The sequence below is a fragment of the Hypomesus transpacificus genome, chromosome 18 (assembly GCF_021917145.1).
Source record: "Hypomesus transpacificus isolate Combined female chromosome 18, fHypTra1, whole genome shotgun sequence".
Classification (NCBI taxonomy): domain Eukaryota; kingdom Metazoa; phylum Chordata; class Actinopteri; order Osmeriformes; family Osmeridae; genus Hypomesus; species Hypomesus transpacificus.
In genome coordinates, this window is record NC_061077.1 from 6,481,931 (window position 1) to 6,506,133 (window position 24,203).

Consider the following 24,203-nt stretch of genomic DNA (forward strand, 5'->3'; position numbering starts at 1 on the left):
TTCAATTCCATGTTTCCAATTTCAGCACCACAACAAATTCCCTGTGCAAGCAAAGTAGGTTGCTTTTCTGTCCTACTCTCCGATATACACATTTTTTAATGGTGCATTTCATTAAATTAAGATCTCATTTGGAGTCAAATAAAAACTAATTCAATGAAGACATGGCATAATTTATGGGAAATTGGGAATAGCCTATAGCTAAATGTCACAGTGATGTTTTACACCAGTATGACAGGACTTTTGTATTTTACACCAATCATTCATAAACAGCCAGGCATTTCTATGTTACTCTACTGTTAACAACGCCATAGCAGTTTGTTGGGAAAGAAGCGTTTAAAAAATCCAGGTTTAGGTTTTTGGGTGAACTATACCTTTAAGGCAACAGCCGAAGGTTAACGCATGCGCATCATCGTCAGAAATCGGAGCTAGTCTTTAGTTTGTATCATCGTGTAGCGTAATGGTGTTGTTATTGTATTAGTTGTCAATCTCGCTATCAACCAACAACTATTGTTTTCAATACTTAACATAGCTAGTATTACCGTGGATGTGGGCGTTAGCCAGAGACCCCAACGAGCCACGGTTCGCACTGCTTACAGTGTGGCTGTAGCTAGCTAGCACTAGCAGGTAGCTTGTTTCTAAATGTTACTAGCTAGTACTACTTGTATTCTTCTGTAGAGCTAACAGTGTTGGAGCTAATAGTCACTAACTAGTTAGTTGGTTAGCATTCATTCTGTCTACGGCATCATCATCATCGTTTAACAAAGAGCAACAGTTTTCGTGTTAGTAGACATGTTTAGACAGTTAGTTTAGCCCTATTTTTGTTGCTGTACTGTATGCATTTTGAAACTAGCTAATAACTGACATTTCCTGTTTTGCAGGTTTAAAGCGATTCGATTTGGGATTGTGCAAAGCGTTAGCAATGGCAGACCCTGCACGGATCAAGAGTGGAAACATATCTGAACAGGCAGCATCGATCTCCGAGGAACTTTCCAAAAGCGAGGACACAGAAGATGTGGCCCACGCCACAGATTCAGATTTAAATGATGCTTCTGGTCAATCAGAGTCAAAACACGAAAACAAACAAGTAAGAACATAATATCAGCATCATTATTAATGGCGAAAAGTATGTATGGTGACAACATATTGGTGACATGGCAGTGGGCACTTCAAATAACACTGTTTTGTTTTCAAGATAACTACAATATTGCGTAATTGATGTGCGCAGGAGTCTGTGACTGGCGAAGAAGACGATGAGGGAACTTCCGGCCAGCCTTCCTCCAAAAAGCTGAAAATCGAGCCAGAGAAGAAGAAGGAGAAGCGTCAAAAGGTTGATGAAGATGAAATTCAGAAGATGCAGTAAGTTGGATGTGCATAGAACGGATGGATTTATTTTAAGTGAGTTAAGTCATTTACTCATTTATTTTAAGTGAACTTCTAATCACATTCTTGTGTAGGGTCTTGGTGTCCTCTTTTTCTGAGGAGCAGCTGAATCGTTATGAGATGTACAGACGTTCTGCCTTTCCCAAAGCTGCTATCAAGAGGGTATGATGTCAATGTTGCCCATTTAAATGTTTCTTGTTCCTATAATTTTTGTCCACTGGGAGCAATAATGCTGTGTTGTAATTTGAACATTGGGACACCATTCCGTTTCAGTTGATCCAGTCCATAACAGGATCATCAGTTTCCCAGAATGTGGTCATCGCCATGTCGGGCATATCCAAAGTCTTTGCAGGGGAAATAGTGGAAGAGGGTAAGATGCATAGCTATTTGTAGGATACAAAACATAGATTTTAACAACATTTGTTTCCACCGATAACATGGTCTTCATAGTCATTTATTAGGTAGTATTGTCACAGATGTACCTTTCCATTGGCCCCTACAGCACTGGATGTATGTGAAAAGTGGGGTGACACGCCCCCTCTTCAGCCCAAGCACATGAGGGAAGCTGTGAGGAGGCTGAGAAGCAGAGAGCAGATCCCCAACACCAAACACAAGCACATTCTCTTCCACTGATGCCCTGTGCTGATTGTAGATGGACAGGCAGAGAGCCTAGTGGTGATCAGTTTCTCTTGGATGATGCCAACCTACCACTATGCTCCTGTGCTGAGGCCGGGCTCCACACGTTCTCCTATCCAATCACCATGGTAGTAAGATTGTGACAAAAGCAACAAAGCAAACTTGCTCTCTACTGCAGCTGAAATGAATTGTCTTTTAAATCAGTCAGCTGTTATAACAGAAGCCATTGTTTACTTTGTTCAAGAAGAGAACCTCATACTTTAGGATTTGTTTTATATCTACACAGTAGAAACTGATATGGTGTATGAGACACCAGCAGGCATGTTTTGAGGCATTTTATCAGACATTTTGTCCTAAGCTTTTTTTATTTGTTATAAAATGTCTGTCATGTTCTTTATGTAAGTGTAGTGAATTAATCTACTACTACTAAAGAAAATGTAAAACACTGAAGAGTTTATAATCTTTTATTGTCACAATTTAAAATATTTTTTTCCCACATATTAATTTGGTTCACAGAACCAGTTTTATTTAGTTAAATTCCATAATGTGGTGACCATACATAATCTATATAATGATTTAAAAGGAAGTGTTGAGCAAATGAATACCGTTAGAAGTTATTCTCCCTTATTTGCATTATCCAGAAAGTTGTCTATTCAGGAGGACTACACCAAAAACCCTCTGAGTGGTTTACTCTACAGCAAGTGCAATTTACAGTGAACATACCACCCACATCAAAGTGCAAATAATTCACAAACAAATTATTTCAATGCATTTGGGCTCCTATTGTAATAAAGAGAATGATGCTATGATAGTAATTGAGGTGACTGGTGACTAGAGAAAACACAGCCCATGCAGGAAAGGACATCCAGTATCCTGCCATCTTGGATGGCACAGTTGCTCAGGCCTGTGTTGTTATGGCAACACAGATGGGCCATGCAGATGGGGAGATAAGAGGGTCCTATGCAGGGAGTGGAGAAACCCTGCTGTGGACTGACGGGACAGAAGAAGGGGCATTTCAACAAAGCTTAGTCACGGTTACACTGCTTTCACACTGAGACAACCAATTGTCTCCTTAGATCACAAACTGACAGCAAGGCCATGCAAACCACAAATATCAGCAACAAATAAAAGAGCAGCATATAATAAATGAGGTGATATAGTTGATGATATGCTTTGTTAAAATTTGACCTTGAGCTCAAGTACACACATGCAGGAAATGACAAAGAAACCTTTCAAATACCTTGACATTTATACCGTACAATACATTTTGGGAACCCTAAAATTGCCTGGATTAATAAACTATGGCATGATGGTTCGTGTTTGGGTAGGACAGAGTTTTTTCTATTGCTTTATATGTTCACATTCCCTTTTCAGAATGCAACACAGTCATTGATATCTTGGAAGGCAACTCAAAATGAAACCCTCGGCTGAGGCAAGATGCAGTGGCATATTGTGGCCAGCAGAGGTCTCACAAGTCCACATCATGAGACATTGTAGCAACGCTACAAGCTTAGGCTGTAAATTCACCTGATATCTTACCATCCCAACTGAGAGACATGTGTTCCTTAGCCTCTATGCTACAAACCCTTTACTTAACACATTATCAAAGTCTCACACCAATGTCTCTTCAGGATATCAGAATGCCATGCACTAATCTGTTATGACAACAGAAAAATCTTGGAAGTAATAATAAACAAAGCTTTGGTTTTAGAACACCCACATGAAAGCCTCTCTTAGGATCAAAATGTTAACAAAATGTTAACTACTGTCTACATCCATGGACATTCAATACAGAATACTGGAAAATAAATTGAAAATAGGCATAGTCTAGTTCCACACTGTTGTACAAGCGAAACATAACAAATTGGCACTGATGCATTAGCAACATAAGCTTTCATGTTAACACCCACAACAACTGAATTTGATCTACTGTCTATAGCAGTTCTTCTCTAATACAACCAGCAGTGACCTTTATTTTTAAAAGGACACTGCAAAATGGCTAAACCAGAGGCAGCTCCAACTTCAATTAAGTTCCCACAATGATCAGGTAGCATTTCCTTCCCATCAGAGGACTGATCAGAAGGCATGTATCGAGTAGACATTCAATCCAAAATGCAAACACTTCTTTTACAGTCACAATGATTAATCAACATTTCTCATAAACACAACTAAAAATAATACTGGGAATCATTTGACCCGTTGTCAGAGAACAGTTTAGGTTCAAGAGAGGTCACTCCTCTGGTAAAACAAGGAGGATGGCAGGATTGTGAGATGTACCAGGTGGGCTGTGGGTGCAGTTCAGTTCTGCTTACTGAAGTCAAAGTGCTTAATATTCCCTACTCTTCTTTTCACTATACATGATCTAAAATAGCAGCCTCTAACTACTCATACACCTACAGAATATAGACCTTCAGACAGGATCTAGTCCATGTTACAGATGGTGTGTTTTAGCTATAAGGAATGTGAGAGCCTGTAAACTTGCACACCAACATTCCGATAACATGAGTGGTTTCCGCATACACACACAGCATGCCTGACAGTGGATGGGTAGTACAACATGGACTCTTCAGCTGAAAACATGAGGTGCCAGACAGCTCTCTGGCAGTGTAACAATAGTGCATGTGTCAGACTTCTTTTGGCATGTTCTTTACATGGTTATCAAACACAGATGATTGCAAAAATCTAAAGGCAATCATTGTTGTTTAATGAATGGATACTGTGCCCACAGGGGGGAGCCTAGCTGCTACTCTTTAGTGCTGTGAATGAGATCCAGCCATAAACGGTGTAGTGAGAGAACATGAGACAGCAGTTCCTGCAAATTACTACTGTTTAAACTGGTGATTTTTTTGCCTGACTATAGGAACATCTTGGTTCCTTGGAAGTGACCGTCAGTGCAAAATGTAGTCAGAGTGGTGTGAGGTTTGGAAAACTAGGTTCCTTTTCTTCTTCCGTTTTCTCAATTTTTGTTGAACATCTGAGTTCCTGATGCAGACTTTTGCCTGTCACTGACCAGGCCAGGGACAGGCTCAGAGGTCGAATGCAGGGTCATACTTTCTGACCTCCAGAAGGAGGCGCTCTCTGTCACTCAAGGCTTGGGAGAGAGCACACTGCGTCTCAGAGAGCTGGGACTCCAAACAAGAACTCTGGAAAGAGAGAGAAAGAGTTAGTTACCTTTAATCCCTCAGAATTAATCCCACGGTGGTTCTACTATAGTAAACTATACTCCACAAAGCTGTTGTAATTGTAACACGAGGCTTACTTGCCACTCAAGACACTAAACGCTTCTCTGTTTATCTGCCTTCTACCTGACCGTAGCAAGACTATTACAATTACAGTATCTATGTTACAACCAATCCTTCTACCATTACAACATCAACACAGGTTCTGTGTCAGGTGATAGGCTGCACTCTTTTCACACTGCAGGGCTGAGCTTAGCTGAGATGCACTGCACACAACTGCTACGACAGTTGTTAAGAGTAACCAATTACATTAACTGCACGTATATCAATAAATTACACAAATCTGTGCTTAAAACCCAGAACTAGATTTTAAAACAATACAAAAGTTGTGGGATAAGACCTAAGGTTAAATGATTTTAGGATGCAACTTCCAGAATTTAAAACAACTCCTACAAGATAACACCCTAATAGACAATGCAATACAATATCCTTTTGTTACTGGAAAGTAAAGCGAGCAAATGGATGTCATGTGTTCATTCGACAGGCCAGTACCTACCGTGCTCTGTAGTAGGAGGGAGCAGGACTTGTCTGGCTTCTCTGCACAAGCTGGAGAGCCCCTGCTTTCTCCGCCTGCAAGCCAATACAGCACAGGGCAGTGTTACTAATGTAGATGCACCATTGTTAACTGATAACACACGCCACAAGCCTGTCTTCTTTGCCTCTGCTCACCTTTGACCCTGAAGAGGCCTTCGTCTGTGCGCTCCAGCAGTAGCTGTTCCAGGGTGAAGGTGGCCGGGACAGGCTGGGGGGCAGTGGAGAAGATCTTAGGGATGTCGTCCTAGAGATATGGAGAGAGCAGAGGCTAACGTCATGTCCTGACTAGGGGCTGAAGAACACTACCTGCTGCTTGGCACTGCCTCCCACCACCTCACCTTCAGGGTGACGGTGATGTTGTTCAGGTTGATCCTCATGGGCTGGATGTCAGCGCTGAGCTCATCCTCCAGGAAGGGTCCCAGGGTGGCCAGGGTGGAGGCCAGCAGCTCAGCGTGGAAGCCCTGCAGCCCCAGCTCCAGGAACCCCACAGACTCCGAAAGAACAGAGTGACGGCCAGCACATGGACCCATCTCTGCCCGCATACACATCACCGGAGCTCCCCGGCTGCCCCTCTGTCCCGGGCCCTGGCCCTGTTTCTGGTTCTTAGGAGGCCCACCTGTGGCTGGAGACAGGAGGAGGACAGGACAGAGGAGCAGTCGGTCAGTCCACTGAAAAACACTGATAGATTTGATGGATGGACCGCATTTGGCCAGTGAGCCTGTTGTTCAGTGAGGTGCAGTAGACCAGGCTAACATACCTGGTATGAGACCAGCCAGTAAGTCAGACACTTGGATGTTGCCCATCTGTGTGGGGGTGAAATCCTGCGCCTCTAGCGCCACCACCTGGTTCTCTCCCCTCACCTCCACCACACAGGACATCCCACTGAGGAGCAGCAGCAGCACAGAGGCCTGCTGAGCACAGAGACACACAGAGACACACAGAGACACACAGAGAGACACAGAGAGACACAGAGAGACACACAGAGACACACACATAGGCACAGTTATAAAAGAAAGCAACAGCTATGGTCTGATCCAGCCATTGTTTATATGTGTGTGTGTGTGTTCGTGTGAGACCCACCTCATTGTGGGCTATGTCCTCGGTGCTCTGGGACAGCGAGCTGCTCAGGTCAGCTGATGAGCCTCCCTCCGTCCCAGGGGCGGGGCTGCCTCGGCTGGCTCCCAGCACTGAGGAGCTGTTGGGACGCATTGACTCCACCCCCGACTCTGAAACCACAAACACGGCCGCTCAGATCAGGAGGACTACCACAACTTCCTGTTCTCATAGTCCCATTTCACATGCCACTCTGTCTACGTGGAACACCGTGTCTGTGCTACGTAGCCTTTGTAGGTGATGATGGATGTTGAGGTGAGCTACCGGAGTCCAGGAGGATGACAAAGTTGTCGCTGGTGTCGCTGTCGACTGAGAAGTGGTCATCAGGCTGGCTACCGTCCAGGATGGCGCTGTCAAAGGAGCGCTGGGAAGGGGACTGCTTCATCGACTGGAGACGCAGGCTGGCTGTCAGGGAGGGGGACTCCTCCTGACGCTGCTCCCTGGAGAGGGAGGGAGAGAGACAGAGAGAGAGAGACAGAGAGAGAGAGAGACAGAGACAGAGAGAGAGAGACAGAGAAAGAGACAGAGAGAGACAGAGACAGAGAGAGACAGAGAGAGACAGAGAGAGACAGAGACAGAGAGAGACAGAGACAGACAGAGACAGAGAGAGACAGAGAGAGACAGAGACAGAGAGAGACAGAGAGACAGAGACAGAGAGAGAGACAGAGACAGACAGAGAGAGACAGAGAGAGACAGAGAGAGAGAGAGACAGAGAGAGAGACAGAGAGAGAGAGAGACAGAGAGAGAGACAGAGAGAGAGACAGAGAGAGACAGAGAGAGACAGAGAGAGACAGAGAGAGAGAGACAGAGACAGAGAGAGAGAGAGAGACAGAGACAGAGAGACATAGAGACAGAGAGACACAGACAGAGACAGAGACAGAGACAGAGAGAGAGAGAGAGAGAGAGAGAGAGAGAGAGAGAGAGAGAGAGAGAGAGAGAGGGAGAGAAAAACATAAGTCAGAGATGTTTTGGTGGAGAGTAAATGAGTGGGAGGAAACAGGCTGTGTTTACGTTTTCCTCAATCAAACCATCCAGCGTGCGGTGTAAACTAGGGAGCCTACCTCTGGGGAGTGAATAGCTTGCTCATCCCGGAGCTTCGACTCAGGATGCTGAAGGCGTCTTTCGTAATCGAGAAAGCCCCTTTGGTCAGGTCCACTGAGGCACTGAAGGCGTCTTTGGTGACATCCTTGGTGGCATTTAGGGCGCTGGAGAGCTCCCCCTCCAGGCTAAAGGTGGAGGGATCTCTGGAGAGCACTGGCAGCTGTCCAGGAGAGAGAGGAGGGGAGAGAACCAGGTCTGGGTCCTCCACCCCTTCTTCTACAGCCTCGCAAGCTTCCTCCACCCCTCCATCCACCTCCTGGTTCAGTTCAGCAGGAGCAGAGGAGGTAAGTGGAGCCGTGCCATTCTCTATGCCGCTGTCCTCCAGGGGCCCCAGGCCTGGCTCCGTGGCCTGACGGGTGAGGGACAGGTCGGAGTCCGTCAGGCTGGGGCTGTCTGTCTCTGGGGTGCGGGCCTCCTCCTGAGGCTCCGTGGTGGCTGGCGGGAGCAGCAATCCTAGCTCCACTGAGTCCATGAGCAGAGCCAAACACACCGTAGGGGGGTCTGGCTCCTGGCCCCGAGCCTGCTTGGCGTCCCGGGTGTCCCGGCCCAGCTCGCCTCCCAGTCGGGCCAGAGTGTCCTTCATCCTCAGAAGAGACACGTACTGGTAGTGGTTGAGCCACACCTTGACTGGAGTGATTGTGTGGACCAGGAGGTGGATGGAGGCCTGTGGTTGTGGGGCCTCCACCTGACTGTCAGACCTGGGGTCCTGGTGCTGGCCCGGGTTGGAGGGTGGCTGGCTCTGCTCTGGAGGTGTGTGGTGGAGACTGCTGGGGTTACTGGTGGCGGACTGGATAGAGTCATGTCCAGCTGGCGAGGACAGACAGCCACGCTTGAATGCTGCCGGGCGACACATCCACACAGATATGGCGAAAGGCTCTACAAAGGGCTGGGATCTCCCCTTGGGGCCTCTCTTTCCCCCGTCAAAGTTTAAGGAGAGCCGGGACAGGCTGAGGGACCAGACATCCTGGGTACGGGGGGGCCTGCACCCAGACTGGGCCAGGGGCTCCCCCTCCAGGGAGTGCTGGAGGAAAGTGGAGGGCAGTGGGTGGAAGGCACTCTGGTCTCTGGGGAAGGGGCAGGGGGGAGAGGCCTGGAAGAAGGGGCGTGTGGCGAAGCAGCCGTAAGTGCCGTTAAGGTCGGCTCTCATGCCGTGGGGGCAGTGGCGAGTGTTACTGAGGACCGTCTGAGGGACGATGATGCTGAGAGACTGGGGCCGCTCAGGGTGGTCTAGGATGGAAGACTCCAGAGGAATGATCAGCTTCAGAGAGAGAGAGAGGAAGAGAGAGATAAAAGAGAGAGTTAGAGAGAGAAACCAGCCAGGGGGGGATAACATATACATTACCCAATCTTGTTCAAGGTTTCAGTGTGAGCTCAATCTCACCTTCAGCTGGATTGCATCCATACGAATGTCCATATGCTCCTCAGCCTTGCTGCTGTCCTGGAGGTGGTAGAATGCTTTGACTTGCTCCAGAGTCCGCAGCAGACCTCTGGTGAACAGGTTGACCCACAACACACTGGCTGGGTCGACACACAGCTGCAGGCCATTCAGCTGTGCATACAGGTTGGAGTCTGGCACTGAGGAGAGACACGAGGCACGGGGGGAGGAGATGAAGGAAGGTTTCACTCAGATAAATGTATAACTCATTGTAAACAATGGCTGGATGAGATTGTTATTTGTTAGTTGCTTGGAAACTGATGTTCCACTTTAAAGAAATTGTAGTGCATCTGCGTGTTCAACATGTTCTAAGTTCTTACCAGGTGAGCCAGGGCTGTCAGAGAAGTAGTACTCGGTGAACTGCAGGTGGATGGCCGGGACGTTGTCAGCCAGATGCAGAGACTTGCGGTTACATGACAGTAAGGACTGGGTCTTCTTACTGTGGCGGCCCCCTGTCGACACCTGGATGAAAAAGAGGAAGTAAGTTCTGGATTTCCTTTTCAGTTTGGTCCTAGCCGTGAATATGGGGAAATAAAGTTTGAGACCTAAAAGGAATCAGAACGGTTTAATGCTACATCCTGTCACATGAGTTTAAACCACACAGTGAAATTACTCAAAAATAGCCTTCAAAATGTCAAAAGCCTATTTTTGTGAAAACTGTGACTGTAGTTGAAATCACATCCTTTACAGATATGAAAGAAGACAAAGTAAAAAAATTGAAAGTAGAGGTGGCTGGGGGTTTTCTCTCTCAGTTTAAAGGCTTTAGCTAGTGAAGTGTGACATGGTGAAGGCTTATCTCATTACTAGAATGATTGCAGTGATAGGCAAGGAGATTTCAGGTCTTCCCTGTAATCGTCATAACATTTAAAAAATATGTCAGATTAACTGCTATAAACCCTAATACCCTGAAAAGGACAACTAGCTTTAAAATCTTGTTCCATTAGAGAGAACCAGAATCAGTCACCTGGTGAATGTCCAGGTCGTCCACTCTGACCACCACACAGCTGGAGCGCAGCCTCTTCAGCGGGGTCCTGGATGGTTGCTCTCTGCCTGGGGGGCTTGTCTTGGGAGTGGGCTGTCCGTCTACAGAGGTATGCAAGTACATAACAGTCACATACTTAGGGTGCTCCACGGGGTCACGTCAAGCACTCCACCCATTTCATCTAAAACATCTATCCTTCTATCTATCCTCCAAATCTATCCTTCCACCCTAGGAGGTCGTGATCTTACTCTGGGCCCTCCGGGCTGGAGAGTCCTTAGCTGTGTTGGAGTTCTGGCAGTGTGGCCCGGGGATGCCTGAGGCCTCCACCCTCCTCTGGAAGTCCTGCAGCAGTTGACCTGCCCACTGCGCTCGAGCCTCCATAGCCCCACAGTGGCGCTCCCAGTGGCGGCAGCCGTCACCTTGGAGACGACGGGACATGATTAGACTGATACTGAGGGCCAGACCCTTGAACCCATATGACCCTTCTCACGATAATGTTACAGGTAGTGCTGTTCTACAATTCACACTTAACGAATTCCACTGAGGATTATAGCTGTGGGCAGGCTCACCCAGACAATTAGTCTGCAAGAATGGCAATCCTCCTTACTATTAGTCTAAATCAATGCTGAGCTTTCAGAGGGAGTATTTATAGGTGAAAACCCAGACACTGAGGGGCAGTATTCTTACCAGGCCTGTGAATTGGATAGTAGTCAAAGCCAAGCTTCCTGAAGGTCAGTTGCATAGCACCCTGGGAACCAGGAGGCGGGAGCTCTTCTGTGTGACATAAGAACATAACTGGTCAAAACCTTTATGGCACATCTGGCAACTTTACATAAGTTTAACCATTCGCCAATACAGAGGACTTTACATCTGTGTAAAAGCTCAGAATGAAAAATGCAGTAGGTTGATCCAAAGGTAGACAACCTATACTACTGGTCCTTAATTTGGTAGATGTTCTGAGTCTGACCTGAGTCCATGGAGGAGCTGTCGTTGCATATGTGCAGGTCCAGTCGGGATATGAAGGTGTGGTAGGAGGACTCTTTAACATCGTACAGGTCAAAGTACTGGCCCAGGTTGGAGGGGGCACCGCTGGGAGGGGGCGGGGCGGGGGGATCAGTCCACAAGGTGTGGATGCCAGGGGAGGGGGGGGCAGTCTGCAACAGACAGGACATTGCTCCTCATTAATGAAGCAGAGCAGTCAAACACACACTAATTACAACACTAGGACAGAGGTAATGTTACAATACAGATATCACTGTATAGAAACGGGACTATGACAACAATAACACGTAATATAGGCCGTTTATATGACACAAGAGCCCATTGAATGACGTTTGATGACACTTGGTTGTGGAGTAGGACATGGTGTTGTAGTGGATGTGGACAGGTCAGAACAGCAGGAGGACCTGTAAGGACTCAGCAGCCATGCTCTTCCTCTGCTGGGCAGACTTCTCCATGGCCTCACTCAGGGACTTGGCATAGTGGATGACAGCCTTGAGCTGGGAGTCTGTCAGCACCCACAGAAGGTCGTCCAGGATGAACAGCAGTTTGGACGCCAGCACGTTGCAGTCTTTCACCTGAAACAGGGATCAAGAGATTAGGTGGTAAGTAAACAAAAAGTAAACAGTGACTTGAACCACTACAAGTCAGACTGTGTAGAAGCCCCCGTGTCCGATACTGTAGGTCAGGCTTACCCTGCGTTTGAGGGCGATGCGGATGCGCCCCTGGTTGGTAATGAGGCGTAACGGGGTACTGCTCAAGTCCTGGTCCTCACTCTCTATGGCATCAGCCTCGATGCGCAGACTCTGCCAGTTGATCTCCTTGAACGTCAGCACCTGAGGGTTGGAATGAATTGACAAACACACAGAGACAAACCAGAGTTCACTAGCAGGCTAAATGAAAGTGGGTCCTATTAAACAGCATCATTGTCATCTGTAAGCTAAAAAGAACTGCAATAGTGCATACTAGTCATAGGGTTACTTAGTCACTGGAGATCAGCTGCACTTTTATAACATGATCAGTGGGGCTCTTTGAGCCAGACAGGAAATACAAAAACAGTCATCACAGCCAATAACACTGAGCAATTGGACTAATGAAGTGATTAAATACTGGCCTTAGAAACAGAGGCCTGATCTGTAGGCTGAGGATTCTGTACAGTCTATGCAGTGATCTAACATAGGCCAGGCAGGCCTGGGGGAGGTGAGCTGTACTCTACCTCTCCTCTCTTGGGGTCAGTGACGCGGGTGTAGCGCAGGTCACTACGCTGCCATTCAGGGTTGAGGCTGTTTCCCTGTAGCTGCCACAGTTCGAAGGATGCATGGAAGGCACGGGCCTGCACCTTGATAGTGATGGAGTTGATGATGACCGACATTCCCTCCACCACCTTCTCAGCAAAACCATACTCACTGCACAGCAAGGATGAGATGCTATTGAGGTCAATAACTGAGAGAGAACTTGACTGTGCAGTTTCATAGATGTCTGATGCATTCACCGAAAGCACTTTTACAAACAGTGTGTACACATGCATACTTTCCACCACTGAACAAACTCGATTACCTCTGGCCTGCGGTGATAGCTATGGGGGAGGGGCCATTTGGTGGCCGTGGCTCTTCACAAGTCCTCATCTCTACCTCCACCTTATCGAGGAACTGCAAACAAGAGTGAACAGCAAAACAGCGATCTGAGCGTGTCATGCAGCACATGATTAAAGACTACACCCTGATGGCAGTTGAACCAATTAAATGCCAAACCAACACATTTTGTGAGACGGAGAAAGTTAATGTGAGAGTGGGAGAAAAAGAGAGGGAGAGGGCGTGTGAAAGAGAGAGTGAAAGTCAAAAAAGGGGAGCAACAGAGAGAGAGAGCAAGAGAGAGAGAGAGAGAGCAAGAGAGAGAGAGAGCAAGAGAGAGCAAGAGAGAGCAAGAGAGAGAGAGAGCAAGAGAGAGAACAACAACAAAGGGCTGCATTCCTACCAGGCAGATCGGGCTGGTCTTCAACTTTGTCCATTGTATCTGGATGAAGACAAAACAGCAAGGGACTAGTTAGCCAAACACAGAAGTTGAATCAGTACTACTACCCAACTTGTCCTTCATATGACTCAGCAGCTGTCGTACATTCACAACCATCACTCATTCAAATGGTCTTACATTTTATGACCAAACTAGAACACACTAAATACCATAAGCTAGCCAGGCTTCAAACTTATCTTCAAGACAGATCATTAACCTCTCCAGCCTAGATCTTTGCTAGAGCTCTCTCCCTTGATGAGCTCAGGTGCTTTGATACAAAGGCTAGCTTTGCCAGTGGCCTTTAGTGTCCCTCAAAAACATGCCTCTGCATTATCTCTGGCCAATGATCTCTGGAGATGCTGCACAGTGATCTCAGGGGCGTTTCTGAGGGCTGCTGATCCGTGTGATGCTGTTACTCTTAGTTTCCTCATGGCTTCTCTGGCCTTGTAACTGTGAAACCACAGCTTCACAAGTACAACTAACCATGCCCTTCACCAGTATTATATTACACATTGTATACAAGTAGTAATACAAAATGTCTCCATTTGGTCTATATGTACAGCTAATATGAACAATGGGGTTCACAGGTCACACAATTCAGCTAACAACTATTCCCTTCAGAAGAAACACTTGTACTGCAAAAACTAGATTTAAGGAAAGAGAAGCATGGAGTCATATATTTGTATCTTGTCATCTCACCCTGATTGCAGCTTTGTTGCAGTAGACCCGGGTGACAGCCAGCCAGGTAGGCAGGTCTAGCATGTTCTGGAGAACCTCCTCGTCCAGCTCCAGGTTGGACAGCTGGCCCTCCCCCTTCAGGGTGCTCAGGTTGATCTTGTCAGGGGACAGGTTCTTTGTGAACCTTCACAGGGGAATAAGAAAAAGAAGAACAAAAACATCAAGGTCGCAAGATTGCTTAATTATTTGTATTAGCATTGATTAATGCTAATAAACATTTGAGCACAACTTCTTGTCATTGTCAACTCTGTACAGACACAAGTGCCAGTACTGATGCCAAGCCTAGCTAGTGAGAATGGGTTTGACTAGTAGATTGACCCAAGCTGGGCAGCTGGGAAGATTGGGCAGATTCCCACAACAATATTTCACCAGCATCCTTGACCCTTCCACTCCAAAGTTGTTAAGAGCTGCATAGCAAATTGACTTGGCAAACACTCCGACACAGTATTAGGACTGAAAGACGCACTTATAAAACATCTGAAAGTATGACTTGACTTGAAACAGACTAGTCCTCCTTTTCTTCACGATCAATGTCCAACACAACATGACAGGATTGGACTTTTTTTTTTACCTTTACAGAACACAAGATGTCATTTCTTACACCATCACAAAACTGGTCATATTTGGGCTTTGACCAAAAGCTACGGGAAAAGCAGCCTTAATGTTGTGAATGTGCCATACAGTAGCAGTAAAGAACCAATCTTGAAAATGTTCATAAGCCAGTCTAACTCAACACATGCAGCTCACCCTCAGGCTACAGTGAACAATGACTCCTCCTGCTTCTGAGACAAGTCACAATGGTTGTCATTGAGCATGCAGCTGTAATTACATTAAAGCAGATCTACCATACACAAGACTTTGTTCCACCACAGTGGACAGCATCAGCCTTCTGGGCTCTCCCTCCCTCCCCTTAGGGAACACTAACCAGCTCACAATCCTGCTTACAATCAAACACCTAACAGTGCACAGGAAATAGGCTGTGAGTAACAGGCATTGGTGAGCCTAAACAGCAAGGCCTAAATGAAAGGCAGAGAATGAAAAGCCCAGAATGTGCATATTATTTTAAAAAGCTGGTGCTTTCTTTATATGTCAGACATCAAAGAACATACCAATTAGTCTGTATAATAAATGGTGGAAGGTATTCATAAAGACCAAAGCAGATCCTAATTGTATGAATTAGCATTCTTCAACAGTGCCTATTAAGCCTAACTCAGATTGGCACTGAGAGAAAGCTTGTTATTTTTTCTTTGTCTATTTAGCCATGTACCAAGACATTGTGGAGCAAGGCCATTTTGGCTGTAGGTCATTTCGGCCATTAGACGGCCATGCACTGTACTTGAGTAAGCCTGATTCGATTGTTGTCAGTGCACCTAAGAAACAGTAACGTGGGCTGTGAGAGCAATGAGACTGATAGGGTGATACTGAAAATGTCTAAGAGTATTGTGTTCAGATATTGGAATTCTATCTGTATAATCAATTAATTGACCCATGTACAATGACCAAACGCCAAATTAAAAAGGAGTGGATAGGGGGTGAATACGTGATTAAAGGCAAAAAAAATTACACATTTTTCAGCTGCCTGGTTAAGTTGTTGACCTACATGCAGCCCTGAAACAGCCATTCATATGGAAATAAGAGGACTCTTCTTAAGACATTCAAGGTCCAAAAAATTCTACTTAACATTTCCCCATTAATGCTAATATATCCTTACTGGCATAAGGTTGTCAATCTAACTGATTTGGGCGTAGTGTCAGCAAACACACAGTTAACCATACTTAGCCTTTAGCCCATTCAGCTGCACCACTTGCCACATAGTTACAGTTTATTCATAACAGTCCTTCATAACGACATACACAGACAAATACACAAGCACTGAGAGCAAAGCCAGCATTACATTACCATACAGCTAAACATAAAACAATAGGAAACTTCAGTCCAGCATGGAGATGCTTAGTGTCTGGCTTCTTGAACAAGGACAGCCGTGTCCAGGGGCCTGATGCCAGTTCATTGAGATTTTTTGTTCAATTCTTGTTTATACAACAAAAGACACAACAAAAATAATTTTGATTTACACAGTACTTCGCTTGAACATTAAATGCCATGTTGATATGTGGCGATATCGCGAAAACGAGTCAACAATGCCGAAAGCTTGGACATAATAACCATGTACATGAGCTGTCTTGCTGTCAGTCAGCCAGCCAGGGTTATTCCTCCAGCTGGACTCCAACAAAAGGCCTATCATGTTTAAAATACTCACTAATACTGTATAACATAGTGTTGTTTCAGAGAAACGTCCCAGCAGTCAATCCCTAAACCTTTTTTTGTAAAAGCCGTGCTGTGGTATAATGTATAACTAACGTTAGTAGATACCAGTGCTGCTGCTCAGACGTCGGTTCAGTAGATCAGAGCCAATTGGCATACCAGTACAATACCAGAAAACCTTAGTAGCTACTATACTAGCATAAGACTAGCTAATTGTCTTTGTTTGTCTCTCTTACCTTGACAAATGTTTCAATATTTGCTTTTTGATTATCCCAGCCATTTCTGTTATAAAGGTGTGTCGAAGACTTGACTAGCGAATCTCATTCATTGGCAGATAAACATGTATTTAAACTGTTCGCTGTCCCCTCGACACCGCATCTTGATCCAGTTCAGATGGTCGTGTGGTGCCGATGATGAATGACACAACCCTCTCCCGTAGGCTACTATAACTGGCCAGTTGGTGTCCCGGACAGCGCCTAAAAGCCTTGAAAACATGCACCCAACCAAAGCTATTACACTACTGTCAGAGAAGGCAACGATGCTAGCTATTTTGCTGTTGTGCACTAAAATGCACATATGACTATGGCTCCACCTGCTGTTTGAAGGGATTCAGAAGAAAAATTTGTAAAACACGTTCAGTTTCAGAAATACGGTATAGAATAATAGTTAATCCGAGCCTATAGGCCTATCTATATTTATTATATAACATGAAATAGCGATTGTTTCCTTAGCAAGTTTACTATTTACACCAGTGAATATCAAACTGCACACCTCACTTAAAAAATAAATACAAATGTAAAATGTTGCTAAACAGGGCAATTTTGGTTGTCTCCCTTACCCGCAGGGCTGGCCCGACCCAATAAACAATCCAGACATTTGTTTGGCCCCATACACTCTTTTTGTTTAGGGCCCCCAAAACCCTACGGTCGGACCGTATGGAAAAGATGGACCTTCGACATGAAATAGCTTACGGCTCCTACTCATTACTCATTTATGTTGCTGTCATTGGGTGTCAAGCTGTAACAATGTATGTTTAGCTCTGCTTCTCACATCACAGTTTTCTTCAGCCTAATTCTTATGTTTGTTTTAAACTTATTTGACTTATTTACTACCAAAAAGTTCAAACAAACACAATAATATCTATTTTGTAGAGTACGTTATACTGACCACAAAAACCATGTTGAATCTACATTGTAGATGGTAACCTACTACGGCCTTAAAGTCCGCCAAAAGGCAAGTACTGCTATAGCAAAATATATAAATAAGCTATTTCAAGTAACGCTGCGTATTGCGCAATTCTTTTGTTGCTGTCCTAACCCTCTTGAACATGTTCCTCTACCGAACAACAGCACTTTATGGACAGTTCCGCCGCAAACCACTGCAAACTACTAGGTGTACCGGGGAGAGGCCCAGTTATCTTAAACGAAAGTCACGTATCTCCGTGACAGTCATGCGCGTTTGGGTTGTTGTTGAGTTTGTTATGACAGGTTGAGGCCTCGGACTAAATTATTATAGCTACCCCTGTCTCTGTCGGGGAAATCCACGATGGAGGGCATGGAATTAGACCTGGACCCAGAGCTAATGCAGAAATTCAGCTGCATGGGCACTACCGATAAAGATATTCTCATATCAGAGTTCCAGAGACTGCTTGGGTTTCAACTGAATCCCGCAGGATGCGCCTTCTTCCTTGATATGACTAATTGGTGAGTCCGGGGACTGCGGCGCCCTGGTTGTTCCTGGGCCCGACAGAGTTTAATGTTGCTAATGTGAGGTATACACAGCTAACTGGATTTAGGATTTTGCTAAATTCTTATATTTTCGTAAACAACAACAGGACTATGTGGCTAGCTAATACAGATATTTACTATCAGCATGTTTGTTTCTGGAAAGGGGTGTACTGCAACTGCAATCTTGTTAGCTAGCTATCGATGTGGCAGTGCTTGAGCGCTAGAGCTAACTACCAACTAGCTACATCCACTAGCATTATTAATAAGGCTATATAGCTTACTTATATGATTTCTGGCTAGTTTTCTATTTCGTGATTAATACAGCAAGTGTATATTCACTGTGTGAGGGAATTTGTTAGGTAGCCTATATACATTGCCTTGGAAATGTGAGGTGTGTTACGAAATATTAACTTTAGCTTTCTAATGATGGCTGTGTGGGCTGACGGGTAAGTACTGGAACCTAGTTTAGTTTATTGGCACGGCCTTTCATTTGCAAATAATTTGATAGAAAAATCTGTCATGTTTATCTAGCAACTATAAACGTCCACACGAGATTATCTGTCAGATTTGGTAGCTATCTGTTGAAAAAAACCTTCGTGTCCCGAAGTCAGTTTCTTATGTAACAATTTAGCGCAATAACAACGATGTTCCAGGTGAAATATTTGTTTCATTGTTCTGGCCTTTCAAACATGAATAAGTAACCAATATTTGGCATACGAGCCATCTACATCGTAGATGTATTTGTTTATGTATGTAGTTACTTTTATACGCGTGATTTTTGTATTTAATGTTAGCTTTCATGAACATTAATTATCTTTTTTGTAGAAGGCCATGATTTGTTGTCATGTGACGTGTTGGGGTAAGCTAAGTAATGGAGTTGCTAAACTTAGAATTAGTGCTCACAAGTTTCACGGGCGGTGCTTTACCTTTTATAAACCCTCAACATGTACTCCAGTATCAACAAAAGCACTATCAAAAGCAACTAAGTATTAATCTTGTGAGGGAGTAAGGGTTATTAAAATGAATTTCATTTTTGGATAAGCGCAAGCCTGTAAGTTAGCCTTTATCAGTATATGATTTAGTCTCTTCATCTTGACCGTTTGAGACTATGTAGCTGAGACTAAAGTTGTTGTGGTGTTCAACTCATACAAGTTGTTTCCCTTTTGTCACTGCGCTCCTAGGAACTTACAAGCAGCAATTGGAGCCTACTATGACTTTGAGAGCCCCAACATCAATGCCCCTTGCATGTCCTTTGTGGAAGATGTGACAATCGGAGAGGGAGAGTCGGTGCCCCCTGATACACCATTTACAAAGACCTGGAGAATACAGAACACAGGTTAGTTGGACTGATTCCCAATACAAACTTGTGATACCTACTGTAAACAGTACTTTTGACATCTGAACTGTGATGGATACCCTGCTTTCTCCTACCTCCCTCAACTGAGTTAGCTGTGTCTCTTTTAGGAGCAGAATCCTGGCCTCCCGGGGTGTGTCTAAAGTACGTTGGAGGGGACCAGTTTGGTCACGTGAACATGGTGATGGTGCGTTCGTTAGACCCCCAGGAGATGGCGGATGTGAGTGTACAGATGCGGAGCCCTGTTGCTCCAGGGATGTACCAGGGCCAGTGGAGGATGTGCACAGCCACAGGCCTATTCTATGGGGGTGAGGAACTTCTCCAACAGTCTTCTTTTTCTTTCTTTTTTGGAGGGGGGGGTTCTGCTGAACTAAAATGTTACCTAACCCTGACACGAATGATTCATGTGCATTTGTAGGCATTTTAAGTTGGCTAAAATAATCCAGATCTGTTGCATAATCAGTTTCAGACATTGCTGTGTGTTCCTGGTGGTGTGTTAAAGCTGCTTTCCCTCTACAGATGTGATCTGGGTGATCCTGAGCGTGGAGGTGGGAGGCCTCCTGGGAGTGACGCAACAGCTCTCCTCCTTTCAGGCCGAGTTCAACACCCAGCCTCACCGCAACCTGGAAGGAGACTACAACCCCTTTGCCTCGCCACAGAAGAGCAAGCACTCTGGCAGCCATGACAACAGTCTTCACGAGGACAGCGGTTACAAGGACCCTGGGGATACCTGGGATGGTGCCCCCAACCCAATGCAAGCAGAGCAAAATGGACTGTCACACAACTCTGTCAATATAGCATCAAACGGCCTCCAAAGCAACCTATCAGTAGTGACTTACAACCAGGTATGGAGCAACAACTTCCCACATTATTGTTATTATGAATCAATGATTATTCTATTAAAAGTTTATTTGATAAATTTGTGAAAGACTTCATAAGAAAGGAAATTCAAATGACCACCACAACTCTCAATCTAGCGATTGACTCTTTTCACAAACACATGACTCACTGCTAATTATTAGATGTGAGAGCAGTCCTCCAATCCAGGCCTGCAAACCAGTCTTGCACAAAAATAGAGCCAGAATGCTATCCTGATATTAAAGGGCTGTCTAAAACTACCCAACAAATTTGCTAATGCCAGTAGCAAGCTATTTTCAATGTGAATTGACCAAGGGGCTTTGGTTGTGATATTGGGGACAAATTAGCATTAGCAGTATTATTGTTTTTTGGAACTTTAAAATGGAAGTGCAGACCAAACAGGCAAAACTAATATTGAGAAACTTGGCTGTCTCTGAAGTTGTATATTTCTTTATAGTTCTTTTGTATTCCTCACCCACAGGGTTTACACGGACCCTATCCTTTCGGGCAGTCTTGAAACACAGGAATGGTCCCAGTCAAGCAGCACTGTGCCCCTGGAGTCACACCAACTATTGAGGAAGGAGGCGTTATCAGGTGCTGATGGAGACTACTGAGATTCATACTGACACTTATGCAAAGCCCCCCTCCACTGAAGCAGGCGAGGCTGCTCTGTTCCCAGCGTTCAAGCTCATCCTACATCCAGCGTATGCATGTGTGAATGCTAAGTTAAAATGAGTGCTATGTATGTTTTTAGAAGAAAGAGATGATAATTTTTTTCTGATCTTTATTTAGTTTGTTTTTTAGTTGTCAGATTGCAGTAAAAGACTACAGTGATGAGAAAGCGTGGATGTGTGTGTTTGAGCATGTGTGCGTGCTGTTGTGCAACCTGAAAGAGACTAAGCCATTTTTTTGCCTTCTGATCCTCTAGTTTCAGATCTGATTTCTAAACGTTTGAGTTCTATCTTATCTTAACCTTTTATTGTAATTTCATGGTGTATACTTGTTAAGAAGAGGAGACAAAGTAATCTTTCCAAATTTGACCAGATAAACCCTTGAATTATGTATTATTACTTAATCGATATAAAGCAAGTTCCATTTAAAAGCGTATGAAGGATTACAGTATTCTCTGCTATGTTTACCATTGATTATATTAGAACTAAAATTTGCCTGGCATTTGCAAAACAATTTGCAAATAGGAACGATTCTGGTATTCATTTTCGATTTCCAAAGGTTGTTATCAACGGGAGCAGACCAAAATGCCTCTGGACGCAATTAGATAGAATTGGATCGATGCAACACAACTAATCTTGGTTTTTTACAAAAATGTTTCTTCTCTGGACAGTCATCATATTAAACCCACCCCATATCGGATGAATGATTGTGATTGACCTGACGAGATTCTGGTTGGAGGAAAGTCTGTTTGAATGGGAGGATGGCCAGACCCATCTGCAAGAGCACATAAAACATGAGCCAGCAGATTTGTCTGATTCCCGGGCTAAAAAAGATTACCCTGCTGTCTGAGATGTAATGTGGCATTTGTCCACTGGAGAGCAACATCTGATCAGACCCATGCCAAACTCGAGGGGAAACTACAAACAGTAACACTTTATCGGTTGGTCGGAGTTCTGCAATATTGCAAATGATAGCACATTTTTATCCCTATACAGTGCCATTGATTAATTAAATTTATTAATTTTATCATCCTCAGTTGAATGTATTTGATGAATGTAGAAAAATATGTTACACATCTTATTTTAATCTTCCCAAAGACGTTCTATAGATGACTTGGACTGACATGTACTTGTTGGTGTCTTTTGGCTTGGCTTAATGTCAAGGTTCTTGAACATTTATCATATTTCCTGTATGATGTCTGAAATCAGAAGTTGATCTTTTGTTCAGGCAATTAAATGTATAAAAAACACCCATACAAATCATAGAATAAGAGACTGTCTAGTCAATGTTTTCTATAGGATTAGTTTCTGAATGTGTACAATTCCTTGCACTTACGGACTGATCTCTGCACTGAGTCATTAGATTTTTATATAATTGTGGTGTCTAGTTCTTTTTGCTATAATGTCTTGGAGGCTACTTAAATATTTTATTATTTCTTTATCAACAGTTATTGACTTTGAACACCTGGTTTTGTGACCTATGTCCACCGTTTTTGGCTGGGCACATAACGTCTGCAAACTAACAATTGGCCCCAGGGAAGACTAAACTTGGAAAATATTGCAGCCGCCAAAACCATACCTTCTCATATTTTATACCTGCCTCTGCTGGCTTTTGGTATGTCACTGACCATGTTATTGCATTTGCAATGCTAAAGAACATTGTTTCTCCTCGTCATAAAAGGTATACACTGCTTTATCTTCTCCTGCTCTTCTCTTTTTGTTTACAGTCTGACACTATGTTATTGGTTGAATTCTGTATCATTTGTGATGCTCATTTGTTTTCTGAAGTCTTCGTGCTGGATGGATCAGATGGTGTTAGAGTGTAACTTCAGAGTTTTACAACAGGACATTTAGAAGACTAGTGAGTCAGAGAGAAGATATGAAAGCTTTTTTCCTGAGTGAATGGCTGTTTGTATGATTAAATTATCACTGAATTAAAAAAAGATTGTGTCCTTGTTCTTTGTAATACACAATAAAAGTTTGTTTTTAGTTGATACAGCACCTGTTCCATTGGATGTGTGTGCAATCCAAGAGATGAAAATGCTTTGATGTCTTGAAGATTTTGTAATCCTACATTGAAATTGACATACTACATTCTGAAATACCCAATTAGTAGTGCTACTAAACAATAATATGTATATGATGTAAATAAATCCAGCCCCAAAAAAACAACAGAAATGTAATATCCCTTTCAATTGCTTGTATTGTCAGCAAACTTAACATGTACATATTTGTACGAACATAAAAAGATTCAACAACTAAGACCAACTGAACAAGTTTTAGAGATGTGACTAACATACATTGAATGTGTCCTTAAACAAAAAATGGGGAGGTCAAAATGAAAAGTAACTATCTGGTGCGTTATCAGCTGCATTAAATACTGCAGTGCATCTTCTCATGTACTGCACTACATTTACCAGTTCTTTCTTTTTTTTGCCTTTATTTGCTTAGCGATGTAGGTAAAACTCCCAAGGCGAAAGATTATTTATCCACTCACTCACTTTTTTCAGTGTCAGTGAATACTGTGCTACTAGCCTGACGGTCAACTGGTTAAATGTTCTACGAAAGAAAAGAAACTGCCTCAGGGAATTCTGCTCAATCATCATTTCAAAATATGGGGTTTATAAATAAACATAACAAAGTGTACACAGAAAGACCATAGCTTGGGTAGTCATGAAGAAAGTGGAAAATCTGAAGACAGGAAGATGCAATGTAAATTATGTTTTGTAAGATAAAGAAGGCAAATGAAGGAAATGTCATTTTCGTATGATAATTAATCTTTGTAGACACATGGTAGCTCTTTAGAATATTTCAATAGAACTGCACAAACATTGCTCTTCTGTTAAATATTTGCACATACACCTGCAGTTGTCACACAACCTTTTATGTTACCTTTAAAGTTGAGCATTGTTTCTTTAATTTGAATGGAAAGTGCAGAGAGGGTTGAATAACCCTTGTCTAACAATTTCTTGTCTTAATTTTGGCCAAGATCTCACAATTTGAGGAACATAAGATCTTGTGTATCCAATTACAGTTACATCTTGTTGGTATAAATATGACCAACATATTGATAATGGTTCCTGCAATGGTACTAATGTCAATAACTATTCTGTCCATTAAAGTATTTTTTCTGTGTGTGTGTGTGGGGGGGGGGGGGGGGGGGG

General features: G+C 44.0%; 3 protein-coding genes across 4 annotated transcripts; 2 read left to right on the forward strand and 1 right to left on the reverse strand.

Moving 5' to 3' along the window:
* Window positions 1-381: 381 nt before the first annotated feature.
* taf11 (TAF11 RNA polymerase II, TATA box binding protein (TBP)-associated factor) lies at window positions 382-2,466 on the forward strand. Its single transcript, XM_047039354.1, has 6 exons — window positions 382-624; window positions 879-1,084; window positions 1,226-1,356; window positions 1,455-1,542; window positions 1,654-1,750; window positions 1,883-2,466. The coding sequence occupies exons 2-6, from the start codon at window positions 920-922 to the stop codon at window positions 2,011-2,013; spliced, it is 612 nt and encodes a 203-aa protein (XP_046895310.1). The 5' UTR covers window positions 382-624; window positions 879-919; the 3' UTR covers window positions 2,014-2,466.
* uhrf1bp1 (UHRF1 binding protein 1) lies at window positions 2,388-17,402 on the reverse strand. 2 transcript variants are annotated; one of them, XM_047039336.1, is made up of 22 exons: window positions 17,268-17,402; window positions 16,666-16,913; window positions 14,129-14,291; window positions 13,394-13,432; window positions 12,977-13,068; window positions 12,636-12,825; window positions 12,115-12,255; window positions 11,827-11,997; window positions 11,388-11,574; window positions 11,108-11,194; window positions 10,669-10,839; window positions 10,403-10,521; window positions 9,759-9,900; window positions 9,385-9,578; window positions 7,964-9,261; window positions 7,167-7,342; window positions 6,870-7,015; window positions 6,547-6,700; window positions 6,128-6,411; window positions 5,925-6,033; window positions 5,752-5,825; window positions 2,388-5,159 (listed from the first exon to the last, which is right to left on the reverse strand). In XM_047039336.1, exons 2-22 carry the CDS (start codon window positions 16,707-16,709, stop codon window positions 5,043-5,045), a joined length of 4,098 nt encoding a protein of 1,365 aa, XP_046895292.1. In that variant the 5' UTR covers window positions 16,710-16,913; window positions 17,268-17,402; the 3' UTR covers window positions 2,388-5,042. The 2 variants fall into 2 exon arrangements, with proteins under 2 accessions (XP_046895292.1, XP_046895293.1); XM_047039337.1 differs by lacking the exon at window positions 17,268-17,402 and having other exon boundaries at window positions 6,547-6,697; window positions 16,666-17,012.
* A 406-nt stretch (window positions 17,403-17,808) lies between these two features.
* Window positions 17,809-22,982, forward strand: LOC124480233 (protein ILRUN-like). Its single transcript, XM_047039348.1, has 5 exons — window positions 17,809-18,132; window positions 19,338-19,492; window positions 19,621-19,818; window positions 20,030-20,355; window positions 20,850-22,982. Exons 1-5 carry the CDS (start codon window positions 17,975-17,977, stop codon window positions 20,883-20,885), a joined length of 873 nt encoding a protein of 290 aa, XP_046895304.1. The 5' UTR covers window positions 17,809-17,974; the 3' UTR covers window positions 20,886-22,982.
* The last annotated feature ends 1,221 nt before the right edge of the window (window positions 22,983-24,203 follow it).

Bases quoted from the DNA above. Each gene is read 5' to 3' on its own strand.
- taf11 (XM_047039354.1), top strand. From the start codon at position 920: ATGGCAGACCCTGCACGGATCAAGAGTGGAAACATATCTGAACAGGCA. The intron at 1,085-1,225 runs GTAAGAACATAA...TGATGTGCGCAG, and splicing joins CAAAACACGAAAACAAACAA to GAGTCTGTGACTGGCGAAGA. The intron at 1,543-1,653 runs GTATGATGTCAA...ATTCCGTTTCAG, and splicing joins CCAAAGCTGCTATCAAGAGG to TTGATCCAGTCCATAACAGG.
- uhrf1bp1 (XM_047039336.1), bottom strand. From the start codon at position 16,709: ATGGCTGGGATAATCAAAAAGCAAATATTGAAACATTTGTCAAG. The intron at 12,826-12,976 runs GTAATCGAGTTT...CTTGCTGTGCAG, and splicing joins GCTATCACCGCAGGCCAGAG to TGAGTATGGTTTTGCTGAGA. The intron at 9,579-9,758 runs GTAAGAACTTAG...GTCTCTCCTCAG, and splicing joins TGACAGCCCTGGCTCACCTG to TGCCAGACTCCAACCTGTAT.
- LOC124480233 (XM_047039348.1), top strand. From the start codon at position 17,975: ATGGAGGGCATGGAATTAGACCTGGACCCAGAGCTAATGCAGAAATTC. The intron at 18,133-19,337 runs GTGAGTCCGGGG...CTGCGCTCCTAG, and splicing joins TTCCTTGATATGACTAATTG to GAACTTACAAGCAGCAATTG. The intron at 19,819-20,029 runs GTGAGGAACTTC...TTCCCTCTACAG, and splicing joins CACAGGCCTATTCTATGGGG to ATGTGATCTGGGTGATCCTG.